Raw genomic sequence first — 13,406 nt, forward strand, 5'->3', positions numbered from 1 at the left:
AAAACCCTTGCAAAGATAAATGTTACATTTCAATATGCAAGAAAAATGCAAGGAAATATATGTCTTTATACTCTACTCCCTGTGAACTTTAACATTTCAAAGGGAAGTACATCACTCCATTTCCATTGTGCTCTCACAAAGGACTGGCAGTCTTGAGGTACAGTGTGCATGTGCAGATGTGCTGTGCTACAAGCAGCAGGGCCAGGCAGCCCTGAGGCTACACACAGACACACAGAGACACACAGACACACAGAGACACACAGACACACAGAGACACACACACACACACACACACACACACACACACACACACACACACACACACACACACACACAGCACTCAGAGACCCAGACCCATACATACATATGACCACAGGCTGCCAGGCCCTGGTAGGCCTGACTGAACCCAGCCAATTCAAACACTGTGATCCCCCTGATCTGGGAAAGGCCCTGGCTCTGAGGAATTTGTCCATGCAAATACATCCCATTTCCTCTGACAAAACACCACCACATGTCCAAGCCTCAAGGACCCACATTCTGCAGGGCTCAAGTGGCCTCACTATTCACCGCCTGGGAGCTTTTTACTTTCTGGGGCCTTCCTAGTTTCCTACTGTTCTCCAAACATGAACTGCATCGTTACCCAGACGCTCAAATGCTCAATCTGATGTGTGGAGAAAAAAGCAGATAGTGGGTCTTGTAAACTATTACATAAATGTGGACTGTGTGCCTGTTTTAAACAAAATATAAAGAAAAACGATCTGGTTTAGAGGGGTTGTGTCTACTTTCCTGGGTTTTGATACGTGTCCCAGCACAAATATTAACATCCAGTGCATGTGTGTGTGTAGTTTGACAACCCAGATCCATTATTTTACTGCCATCACAGTGTCAGGCTGCAGGTCTACAAGGGTGTCCCCTAGTGGTGACACTGTGAGGAGGAGACCCAGAGTGCGAAACCACCCTGGTGCAAAACAGATTTCCATCAGATCCCCCCAGATAATGGTAATTTCACAGATAACAGTGAATCTATAATGTGAACTAAAATGCAAATTAAATCCCCCCACAAATTTTACCCTGAAGAATAGATTTATAATTTTTCTTATGCTATACTCTATCTCACTGTAAACGACGCTCCATCTTTTCCAGAATGATAAGCTGGAGCTGGAGTGTTTCATAGCTTTTATCTCATGAGATGATCTACAGTTTCACAAAACTGCAATAAGAAAATTGGACCTCCAACTCCAAAGAAATAACAGGCACAAGTATTGCAGACAAACTTGCTCTAAATGAACTTGCAAAATAATCTATACACTGACTGTGAGCATGGGCAAAGCTTTTAAGGATAAAAAGGTTAAAACTGCACGACACAGGAACAGTTTGTTTCTCTGATAAATCATCACATTAACTCGATCCACCAGCCTGAGTGGCAGGACAGACAAAAGTGCAGTGGAACAAAAGGAAATAAAGAAGCTTTTAGACCTAAATGACATTGTGTCAGCAGCAATAAACATTATAGCACATCTTAGCTTCTGTTCAGTGCCTTTGTGCACTGAAATTAAGTGTTCACTGAATTTGTTTTTATGGAGTGTACTCCTCTGAAGCTGTTAATTGCAGAAAGAAGTGGCTGAAGGCTCCCTTGTGCACAACCTGCAATTGAAGTTTACAGACACATCACACAGATTTCTACTGGAGTCTCAGCTAAGGTGCCTTTTGTGAATTGAAGCTCCTTTTAATGCCACTGGGAGTGAAAGCAGGCATTTACAGGTCCCTAAAAAGGAAGTGAATCACATAATGTGGCTTAGCTGAAATAAAGAAGGAAGTGGGAATCTGATAATTTAACACATCTATTAGCATTTCAGCTAAGTCAAGTGACCAGGAGGCCTCAGCCGCGGCTAATGACGAGCACATTACTACCTTCATTTAACCAACAGAAAAGAGGTGGGAAGAGTTGCTTTTGTGTTCTCTAAATACTGTTTCTTCATCCCCCGGGTATTTAGAAACCTTATCATAAAAATATCCCACTGCACCCACAATCTGTAGATAGCATTCAGCAGTGGGAAACCAAGAGGGACAGCTTAGTGAAAATAAAAACAGAGCGCCGTGCAGAGAGCTGAGCCTCTCAAGAGATAATGGAGACTGCAGATTTATCCAAGCACGGCACACAGAGGCTTGAAATGAAGGGGGACCAGGAGATGCCTGGGAGCCGCGTCTTTAAGAAGCCCACTTACCTGAGCGTTTATGGAAGCAGTAGACACCAGCACAATTCACAGAGTACTACAGTCAGAACCCGGCATTGTTAACAATAGTTTGTCTCAAAGAAAACTTTCCCTTTCCAGTTCCATTGTGGTAAGCAGGAGAATAATGCTCCTGTTAGTGTCAGGGCTTGAGATATTTTAAACTGCTATGTTTCTTTAATGACGCCTATAGAAGCATACCTGTTTTAGTTAAGGGGCTGGAAAACAGCTGCTGCAGAAGTTTGTTCTCTGATGTTCTCAGCACCACAACGATGTCAGCAGGAAGTGTGTCTCTGTTTTTCTCCAAAAATCCATTCACATTGTACATAACCTGTTGAGGAAGAAATAAGACATGCATGGAACACATGGAAAACAAATGTGACAAATTATTAATTTAAATAATACTATAGAACACGAAATGATCGTATTGTGAGTGAAAATTGATCAGTAGCATTGTTGAATTAAGCGAGTTGATTCAAATTCGAATTTATTCAGTTTCTAGAAAAAACTAAATGGACTTAAAACCATGGATCCATAAAATCAAATGCACCGCCTTAATAGAGTTAACTATGTTTGCAAAGTTTTGAACTATATAGAAAGAAATGAGGAGACTGACATCTGCTCCTTGTGACCACAAGTGTCATTTGTCACAGACTTATTAAAGTTTGAACTACTGTTAATACACTGCTAAACCCAAACTCTTATCATGCCAACAATTGAGTCAATATATTATCTTTTGCATAGATCCATAAAGTAATTTGATACCTTTCCTGCATAATGCTGAATTCCAAAACAAAGCTCCACACGTTTTGGTATCCAGAAATATTTGCAGCGCAGATTGTCCTCAAACTTATCTGTAAACAAGAAAAGAAAAGAAAGAAACAATACAAAAAGACCCATTATACTTGGAAAGAGATGGAACAACATTCAAAGAAGATACTGACCTCTAACCTCTTATTAAATTCTGTTGTCAAGATTTTTGTTTGTTTAATGTCCAAGTATTTGGCAGGTAGTTCCAGTCTTACCCACTAAGGTCTGTTCAGTGGCCTGAGGGAAGCGGCTCTCCTCGTCCAGCAGGGACAACAGGCCCATGGGCTTCTGTAGGAACATGTCCAGGATGGGCCTGTTGTCCTCGTACTCCACCAGGCTGGCATCCACTCCCTCGCTCTGGTACTCCATCTAATTAAAACCAGTGAATGTAGAACAATCTAGTTAATGATTTCTGTAAATGACCTAATTAAACAATCTCGGCTAAATATGATTTGTGCTTGTGTGGAGAAAAAAAAAAAAGTTTCTCATCAACAAAACCAAACAGCTGCGATGGACTGTGTGTGTCTATGGCTGAAGTTTACAGCATAATAGAGTCTTTTACTGAATGCATAAAACAGAACAGCGCTGAACTAACAAATAGAGTCACTTACTTATTCATAATTTATTTCAATTTGCAAATAACCCAGAGTCATATCATATTATTGCATCTATTTAATTTCAGATCAAAAAGTTGGTTTAAATATATATTTTACTAATAAAGTGGAACCAATGGATCTAAACCATCCTCATGTTTAAGTCATTAACTCAGAATAATCAGTTTCTGTGTACAGCGAGACTGAAGACATCCAAACCAAATAAAAATCCTTTTCCACTGAGCACCAGCCCTACATCAGGGGCACTTCTTTGTAGAAGGGAAACTTTTCCATGAGCTTGAGGCCTTATTTTTACTGATCACTGCTGTAATTAATTTGTTAAGGGGCAAGTGTTGCTTTCAAAAACAGTTCTAGAGTAGAGAGTAGAGTGCTGCAAAATGTAAATGAATGAGCAGATTTTGTTAGTATTTCTTAGGTGAGTCTTCTCGGCAGTTGTTGTTGTTTGTATTTTAACATAAAGCTCATTGAGTTTTCATGTAATGAAACGATATATAACGATATATAAATATATGCCCCTTTTTTCCTTTTAGAAAGACTGTTGCGGAGTTAACACAGACTAAAAGGCATTATGGCAAAATGGTTCTTGATTAATGTCTATTCATTTCCATCAAGGAAAATAAAGACTTCTCGCACTTCAGGGTAAACAACTTCATTAAATCAATTAAGAGAGTAATTTGGTGGTGCACAACAGTATAAACAATCCTTTACACATCACAGCCTGGCTACAAGCAAAATGTTCATGTTAAGAGTTGTCTCTGCCCTGATAAATGTAAAAAACACACAAATAATACTAAAATGACTGATTTCCATAACACTGTGTTGTTTTGCTCAATAAATTTTGTTGCTGTGGAACGTGTGTTGAATATTACAATGGCATCTTAAGCATGATAAACTAGCACGATCATATTATTAATGACCTCTTTCTGTACATCAAACTCACCTGTTCGAGGGCAAATATGTGCTGGTTGAAGTAAAACTGGATCTGCTCGTTTGCAATGTTGATGCACAATTGTTCAAAAGAATTCTTTTTGAAATTCTCAAATCCAAAGATGTCCAGGATTCCCACATTCATGCTGCTCTCTGCGGCACTTCAAAGGAGAAAAAGGGGACAAACAAACTTAATTCTTCTATGTAACGGAACAAGCAAATCCCCAGCAGTCATATTAATTGATAAAACTTTTATGATAATCCAAGTTCAACCCAAATATAGAGTCTGGTCTGGATGGTGTAGTCGGATGAGAAATTATAAACATCATCTTTCAAAAGGTCTGAGCTTCTTAAATGGTTTTTATTTCAGTGTGTATTGATTTAACCTTGAGTCATTTTCAAAATCTGCACAAACAATACACATTCCTACAACACAGCATGAGGACTTAACACAGGGCATTTTATATTCAGTGCTTGGAGCTGCTACTTTTCATGATCGGTCATTAACCGCTGTATGCAGAGGTCACCTTTAGCCTGTGCTACGGGTTATTAATGGCAATAAGGAAATGGCAAAGATGACTGGAACGCAGACAGGAACTCTGGCTTTTGTGCATCTCAGAGACGACTCCTTGACAGTTGACGCCCATATTTATAAAGGAATTCTTTTGGATCAATGAACAGCCTCTTTGCAGTCTCTCTGAAGTCTGTTTAATCATCTGAACATTATTTTCTCTGCACGCAACTCAGTATCAAAAATTTATTAAAACTTTTTTTGCTCTCCTTTTGCTTGTCTTGTGCTTGCCCATTGATATTCTCCTCTGCATGTTTGTATCTACCTCTACAGACTTCCATAAAGGTCATCTGAGCTTGGCCGAAACTCTGCACGATCGCTTGAGACATAGAAGAAGAAAAAAAGAGAGCAACAGTGGACGTCTGGACAGATGTTCATCACTCCTGCACACACTCACCAGATATTCATGTCAGGCTGCAGCAAGGAGTTGATGCGGTTGACTATCCAGCTGAAGAGGCGTCCGTACAAGGCCTTGGACATGGCGTCTCGGACGTCGACGGCTTTGTCCACAGTGTTGGTGCGGATGATGGTCTCACCTCTGGTGACCACACACTGAGAGGTCAGCGCCTCCTGGAGCTCTTCAGGGCCAATGCTGAGGAGAGAAGCAGCTGAGAAAACAGAAGAGAGAGTCGATCAGTTTGATAATGAAGAGCTCATCTGCTTTAATCATTAGCATAGAAATCAGCTGCAGGTTTCTTTCACGGTCGATGCATTTGCTTCTTAGCATTTCTATGTAAATGAAAAGGAATTCTGTGCTTTTGGATACATTACGGTTTCACTTGCATAAAAAAAAGTTCATCCCTATTTTCTTATGCACATAAAAGTGCCCGACCCACACAGGCTTGTAAGACATCCAATATATTATTTCCATAGTGAAACAACATGTATCACAAAAGAACATAAGATATTACACGACATAAAAAATATAACGGAGACAAAGACTTATGAACACATGTCTCTCCTCCTTCCTCTCCCACACTCTACAGATAAAATCTACCATAAAAAGGTTCCCTTCTCAAAACCAAAACTCGTCCGACCAGAAAATATTTTACTACAGAGTACAGTCTGAGTATGAGTAAATCATCACACAAGGGGGAGTAAAGCACAAAAAATAGACTTTCTTTTAATATCTCTCCTAAATCACATAACAATCTCTTTCCTCTTTAGGGAGACCATTAAACCTACCTGTTCCTATGGCTAAAACAAGAGTTTTGCTGACTTCTACTACACACATAACACATCTCACCATTCTCTAAGGCTTCTGAGTTAGGCACTTCACTCTTATCGGTCTGGTGTTGAGATGTGATGGCAGCAAATTCAATATTGCCTGTGTTCAAAATGGCTGAGAGAATTCTATAAACAGAGTTGACTTCCTAAAAATAGAGAAGAAAAAATACAATTAACTTAACACTCAATGGCACTGCAAGCAAAAGCAGTACAGTATGTTGAGTATTTGGATACCTCTTCAGTAAAGCCAATGTTTCGGAAGCACTCCTGAATTGCATCAAACTGCTCCTGGTACAGTTTGCTGGAGACAATGTCTTGCATCACTTTGCAGTGCTGACTGTCAATGTACCTGCAGATGTAGAATATGATTATCAATGTTAGTTTCCACAATGGGTAGTGAAAGATAGCAGAATTTCAATGAGCATGTTAAAGAATTGCAGCGCTAACCTGGGAGGTGTTCTGTCTGGTAGCCTGTAAGTCTTCAGCTTGTCTTGGTGGTAAAGCCCAGCGTATATGTAATAAAATATGTGGAAGTTTTTCTCCCCCCTGAGAGGAAGCAAACGGAGAAGTCAGAAGTGTGACAAATGCAAATCGAACGAGACAAAGAATGAACGGAACATACGTGGCCTGTTTGATGACCCTTGACTTCTCCAGCAGGTACTCGGATATCTTGGCCCCGATGACCGCCCCAGTCGGTGTGAACTTCATCTCCAGGTACTTCCCAAAGCGACTGGAGTTGTCATTGATAGCTGTACAGGCGTTTCCGAAGGCCTCAACGAGGGGGTTCACCTGCAAGATCTTCTCACGCAATGACCGATTGTTTGCCTATGAACAAAAACATGTTTCTTTAACAAACTATGGCGTGATTTCAGGATAGTTTTGAGTTTGTGCAGGCACAGACTCAACAATGAGAGAATGAACACACTGCTGTACCTTTCCCAAGAAGGTAAGATGTTGAACAATCAAATGAGCGCTCTCCGTTTTTCCAGCACCACTCTCCCCACTGATTACAATACACTAAAGCAAAAGGAAACAGATCTAATGACTAAAACATCAAGCAAGGAATATTCACATTACATTATATACATTTTTCTCTTACTTAACCAGGTTAAAGTCTTTAGAGAATTACATTTCTTCTTCAAGAGGGACCTGGCTGCTTGTCAGGTACTATTTATTAGTGTCCAAAGCAACTACAAAGTGCATTCAACCGCCACAGGTAAAAGATCTAAATGTAATAAAAGATTTCAAAGACATCTCTCTAAAACATTTTAAAACATACATTATATATATGCTTGATGCTTTCATCAAATTATTTTCCAGCAGAATACCTGGTCTTTGCAGAATGTCACCATGCCTTGGTAGGCTGCATCTGCAGAAGCAAAGATGTGTGGAGGGTTGTCAGCCCGCTTCACACCATGGTACAGCTTAGAGAACTAAGAGAAGATGTGGATACATGAGGCTCGTCAGAAGTGGATCATTAACAGGAACAGATCAGCTTAAAATAATTTTCACGCAGATTAAACGCAAACACATAAAAAATTTGTTGCATTCTCTGCCATAAGAAAACACCATTTACTACAGTTTATAGATGACGTCCTCTTGTGATGAGCACAGCTCAGAATATGTACATCTGGTATCTGGCAATATTCGATATCGGGTAAGAATAAGTGAAGAATAAAATTGGGAAGAAATGCATATAAAGTAACTAAAAGAAAAAAAAAAACAGAAAATGGTTAAACTACAGTATTTGTGCTGAGAAAGATTTTAGGCCAGATTTTTGTGCTGTGTTATACATATAGATAGACAGTATATTATGGACATCCACTACAGCAGAACCAGAGGCATGACTTCTGAGCAATCATTCATCATTTCCACTGTGACAGGGAAACCACTGGGAACATTTGTGTGACTGGTCGAAAACCAACCTGGGGAGAGTAGATGCTGAGATTCTGGAAAGGGTTGAGCGCGATGAGGATGTCACCAACGTAAGTGTACACCTGCAGCTCATCATACCTCTTTTGGAGATGGCTGATTATTGTCTCCTGCAGACAAGAAAAAACACATAGCATCAAGAGCATTGCCCCTTATACCGATCAATGCATGATGAGATAAACACATTAAATCTTACCTCATCTAAGAACTCCAGGTTTACCAGATCATCATCAGGACAGCTCTCTATTATGAGGTTTTTACGAGTATTGATCCGCTCGTGCCTGTATGAAGCCAAGGACATGATAATGCCTCAGAGAGCTGTAACGTGACCACCAAATGAGAAACAGTAGTTTGACTGGTGTGGTGTGGGTGTGAAGCCCTTAGAGCTCTCCCAGGGGACACATCTACCATTATCAGAGGCTGTGATTGCACTTCATCTGTGTTTTGACCTATCATTCTCCAATAAGCCACAGTGGGCAGAGGTCAACAATAGCTTGCTGGCTCAATGGGACTGAAGAAAACCTCAGGGGACACCACAGAGTGTGTGAAAGAAAGAAAAAGAGAACTGCATTTGTGAGTGTCTACTGCTTTATGTGCCTATATGCCTAGTACATGCACAGTAGACTGCAATGTGCTGTGGATTCATGGTTTTCTATACTTGTTTAATCGTCATCAAATGAAAAGATCGAAACCAACAACGAATTGATCCGACTAACATGTATGTCTTTGTAGGCAAAGCCAAACACAGCTTACTCCTCTGTCATAACCTCATCAAAAACATGTCAATGAGCCACACTGGGTGTCATTACAAGGAACATGGGTGCTATAGTTGTTCTTGAGTTAACGTCACAAACATCATTCTGCTGCTATAAATACTCACAAGTTTGTGTATAAAGTCATTAGCTGGTTTCAAACTAGACATTTAGTTCATCAGTTGCTGGTTCAATAAAGACTTCAGTAATGTGTAAATTTGTAGCACTTTCCAGTGAAATTAGCTTATGTAAACAGGAAGTCACTCTAACATCACAAACTGTAGCATTGCTACCAAAAAGTAACACATTAAGAAAGTCTAGTACGATGTCAAACCGATAACTCTTTGTACATGTAGGTCTGAATATTTAATTTATCTCTCTATACATGTACATCTGTTTCAGAGTAGTATTTATGCAGTTTAGAATGAATAGGAAATATCCAATTTGGCTAACATTACCAATGCTATTTAGTCATTTAGTCATCAGCATAACATTTGTAATTTAAGATATATAGTTATTTTTGTAAAATGAATTTAATATGCTGTTTAATTATTATTAAACAGCATTTTAAGTTTTGAGTTCCAGATATTTGCACGATATAGGCTATACCTATTTTAGTCTGCAATCTAAAAACCTAGTTTTTACAGTTAGCTAAGCTAGCTATACAACAGTGATGACTGGGTGTGGATATTTAGTCACAACTAATCTCCATGTAAGAAATACCTAGTCGCTGTATTGCAATCTCTTCTAATTTAGTGTATTTCAGCACCAATTATGTATTAATCCATGGTTGAAAATAGTCCCCAACAAATGCAACGTTTATACATGTTTGAGTAATGTTTGCTAAAAACTGTTCACAGCTGTTTTTAGTGAAACTGAATATTTGTGATCTGTTTTTAAAGATTATGTTTTAATTAGGAAAGAATTTGCTTGGTGCTGACTGTCACAGACAGAGTAGGGAAGTCGGAAAGTAGCAAAAGATTAACTATTGTTGCTTTTGGTCTTTTTGTGGGATTTGCTGACATTAAGAAAAATATAGAATAACACCTGCCTTCTTTAAATTATGGAAAGCTATTAAAAAAGCATCCAAACACTTGTAGTTACTTCTCAGTCCCAAAACCATAAAAAAGTATCTGATTCACAAGATATATCAATATTCTACTATAATAAATAATCAATCTTATCATATGAATAAAGATGCTCAAGTTTCAGGGTAGGAATTGTTTCCTTGCATTTGTCTTCATTCTGTATGCTGAATATAGTGGAAATACTCAATATGTGGTCCCTATAAAGTGAATACTCATCATCATGTCCCTTTAGAGGAGGACTTGAGACCTCGAGCCTCTACCTCTCATGCTTTGAAGTAAATCACACTATTCCACCTACGGCAGCTACTTTTAAGTTCTCTATGTCTTTATTCTTATCTGGAGTCATTGTGTGCTGATCTGTGGCATGAGAGACTAAACCAGGCGAGCCCAGTTCTCGCCCTACAAGCTCCTAATCCCATTATCCACTTTCACTGTGGACAGGAATTCGGGATCAGGCTCAGGCAACGACTCTGCACACTCTCGGGAGTAAACAGAGCTGGCACAACATCAAGACTCTCAGTCAAGGGCAGGTTCAGCGAACTCCTTTATAATGAAGATTAAACATTTGCCAAAGTCAGTATTTCTCCAGGAAATAACAGGAGACTTTCTGTGCTGTCATTCACTGACCTGAGAGTGATCCATCCATCCATCTATCCATCTATCTATCTATCTATCTATCTATCTATCTATATATATATATATATATATAAAGGAAATTGTATTGTAGCTGCTATTATAATCTCTAAAGAAAATAACCCTTATAAATGCATTTAACAACAAACAAAAGAGTCTGTACAATTGAAATTCCGCCCCTTTTCAGGAGTCAATCAATCTAGAATAATTCATTTACTCCATCATTGGTTTAATCAGGCAGGTGGGAAATGTTTTGTACTCAGGGCTCCCCATCAGATGGTTGCCACATCCACTGGTCTAAATGGCATTTATTAATCTAAGGTTAGTCAGCACAATCACTCCTTCTGAATTAGTCACACTCCCCTAACTTCTCTTTAATCACATACTGTAATGTCCATTACTGGGGCTCATCATCATTTCTATGCTCGAGTGTAAGAAGATGAGACCCTGCCCCCTACTGGACAGAAAAGAACATTTACACTCAGTCAATGGCTATCTGCACCAGCAGAGATAACCAATGACAGTACACACATGAAGCAATAAGCTCTGTCATTACTGCATATTATTTATGCTTTGGATTATATTTCAAGAGACTTACTTGGTTTTTGTTTTGCAGCCCATTTCATGCTGCTCCTGGATGAGAGCAGCTAACTGCTGAGGGAGTGCCACATCTTTGCCGTGGGCCTGCTTGATGAAGGGATGCTCCAGAAGGTGGGTCACAGATGGACGTGCCTCAAAATCCTTTATCAGGCATCTTCGCAAACACAAAAATATCAGTGTTATTTAATCTCCATGCTTAGGATCAGTAAACAAACAGAGGGAAACCCTCAAGAAGACAAAGCGTCCCACATAATCATTTACCGGTCTTCAAATCAGAGAGACTTAAACAGCTAACTGTGCAATCACCTGAACATTTTAGAGAGCTGATTTGTCTGGATCAGCTCTGACAGACACTCACACCAGCAGGGAGCTCTTTGCAAGTGTTTTAAAGTCTGGGTCACTAATCTGTCATTCTCTGTCTGAGCACATTGTCACTATCACCATGGCTCCCAGTCCAAACAAGCCCTGCTATGGCACAGCAGTAAGTCCTATCTGTGATGTGCAGTGTTTGCCAAAAGGTGATGTCACTTTGTTTTACTGGCTGGTGGCTACACCTCAGCATCAGTTTGCTTCTGATACAAAGGACCTCATGAGATTGACGGTGACAACACAACACAATGAAAACACGGGAGACCACATTCGGCTTTTATTTCTGACAGTTACGATGCATTAAGAGACAAAACTATGAAATTACAAGACTGGACATCCTCACCTGAAGTCAAGAAAGCACATGCATCAACCATCCACATTTGTGCTGTTCATTTCCTTGTTCGGCTAAAGACATTCAAATGTGTTTGTAAGCGCTACAACACCAACAACTGCAGACAGAGGTAAGATAGGAGAAAAACACCAATCTAATTCCTACCACCTAATCTACACTGAAATTCTGTTTCTTTTATCAGTTTGTTCAGCTCTGAAAGTTAATTCCGTGAATTCATTAGCGTCAGGACATTAAGCAGAGGTTGGTGCTATTAGCAGGGCTGTGCTGCCGGGATGCTGCACGGCAGGCCACTTTGTCACAGAAGTCGGCTCTTTGGCTGCACAAGTGCAGACTGGTGATGGATTTATTATCCTGAAACCCCCCCCAGCCCGCCACCCCACCTCTCCCTACACACACATACAGGCCTGACAGGGCTGAAAAGGCTTCACAAACAGCCTGCAAACCATGATAACATTGTCCAGCCTCCACACATTGAACTCTGGTGGGCTTTGTTAGGGGAGATTAATTCTGATATGATATCACACAATCCATTAACCCAGATTAAAGAGCTGCAATTCAAAAAGTATCCAATGAAAACCCTTGCAATGACACTGTAAAAAGTATAAAAAACTAACATCACTACAATGTATGCTGGTTGGTTTAACGGGTAATTTGCCTTGACGCTGTCCTGATCAATCAATATCCCAAGTGACACAAAAAAGCCAACAGGCCCCTTAAGGCAGACTGTCTGTTTGTCTTTTCAGTTATTGTTTTTCAGAGCAAACCTCCAGCATTAATGAAACCATGCTCACACAAATAATTCTCCAAACAAATTGAATCTTATTTTCTCATTATGGCTCAGGCTCACACACCTCTGTGCAGTAGATATTAAGGTTGTATATTCTGAGCAACCATTACAAGCCACCCCTGACATTATTAGCTTTGCACAGCAGAGGAAATGATAAGTTATCTGGGCCTTTAGATAGAACTGATAACTCAGGTGTATTAGTTTGTTCTTCTGTGGCAGATTTACACAAATGAAAGTTAATGAACAGTAAGACAAGAGACTTGATAGAATCTGGCTATAAAATATCAATTTCAATTCCCCCCATGTTTACATGCACATTCCTGCCTGCTGACAACATACTATAGCTACTGTTCATTTGTTCCTGCTGAATCTTTGTTCCAGTGTACGCTTTATAATTTCATACTGGACAAATATCATATAAAATACTGTTGGCTATCATTTTCTTTGTTCATTTTTGCAAGAGCAGAGTCACAGGTAGATGCACATCAATTCAATTAAATATGTGATTTTAAT

At 39.6% G+C, this 13,406-nt stretch overlaps 1 protein-coding gene across 8 annotated transcripts in view; it reads right to left on the minus strand.

The window, feature by feature from the left end:
• Positions 1–13,406, minus strand: part of myo3b (myosin IIIB) — a 66,230-nt gene that overhangs the window by 34,804 nt on the left and 18,020 nt on the right. For all 8 annotated transcript variants that reach the window (XR_008829105.1, XM_056390170.1, XM_056390167.1 and 5 more), the window contains 14 exons: positions 11,384–11,539; positions 8,509–8,593; positions 8,306–8,422; positions 7,709–7,813; positions 7,314–7,397; positions 7,003–7,205; positions 6,828–6,926; positions 6,615–6,729; positions 6,400–6,526; positions 5,551–5,761; positions 4,596–4,743; positions 3,257–3,410; positions 2,997–3,085; positions 2,433–2,562 (listed from right to left, as the gene is read on the minus strand). Coding sequence is in view for 7 of the 8 variants with exons in the window: in XM_056390170.1 (XP_056246145.1) it covers positions 2,433–2,562; positions 2,997–3,085; positions 3,257–3,410; positions 4,596–4,743; positions 5,551–5,761; positions 6,400–6,526; positions 6,615–6,729; positions 6,828–6,926; positions 7,003–7,205; positions 7,314–7,397; positions 7,709–7,813; positions 8,306–8,422; positions 8,509–8,593; positions 11,384–11,539 (1,823 nt within the window). In the remaining variant the exon portion in view is untranslated. The remainder of the gene's footprint in view (positions 1–2,432; positions 2,563–2,996; positions 3,086–3,256; positions 3,411–4,595; positions 4,744–5,550; positions 5,762–6,399; positions 6,527–6,614; positions 6,730–6,827; positions 6,927–7,002; positions 7,206–7,313; positions 7,398–7,708; positions 7,814–8,305; positions 8,423–8,508; positions 8,594–11,383; positions 11,540–13,406) is intronic.

This window comes from Seriola aureovittata, chromosome 11, assembly GCF_021018895.1.
Source record: "Seriola aureovittata isolate HTS-2021-v1 ecotype China chromosome 11, ASM2101889v1, whole genome shotgun sequence".
NCBI classification, from domain to species: Eukaryota; Metazoa; Chordata; class Actinopteri; order Carangiformes; family Carangidae; genus Seriola; species Seriola aureovittata.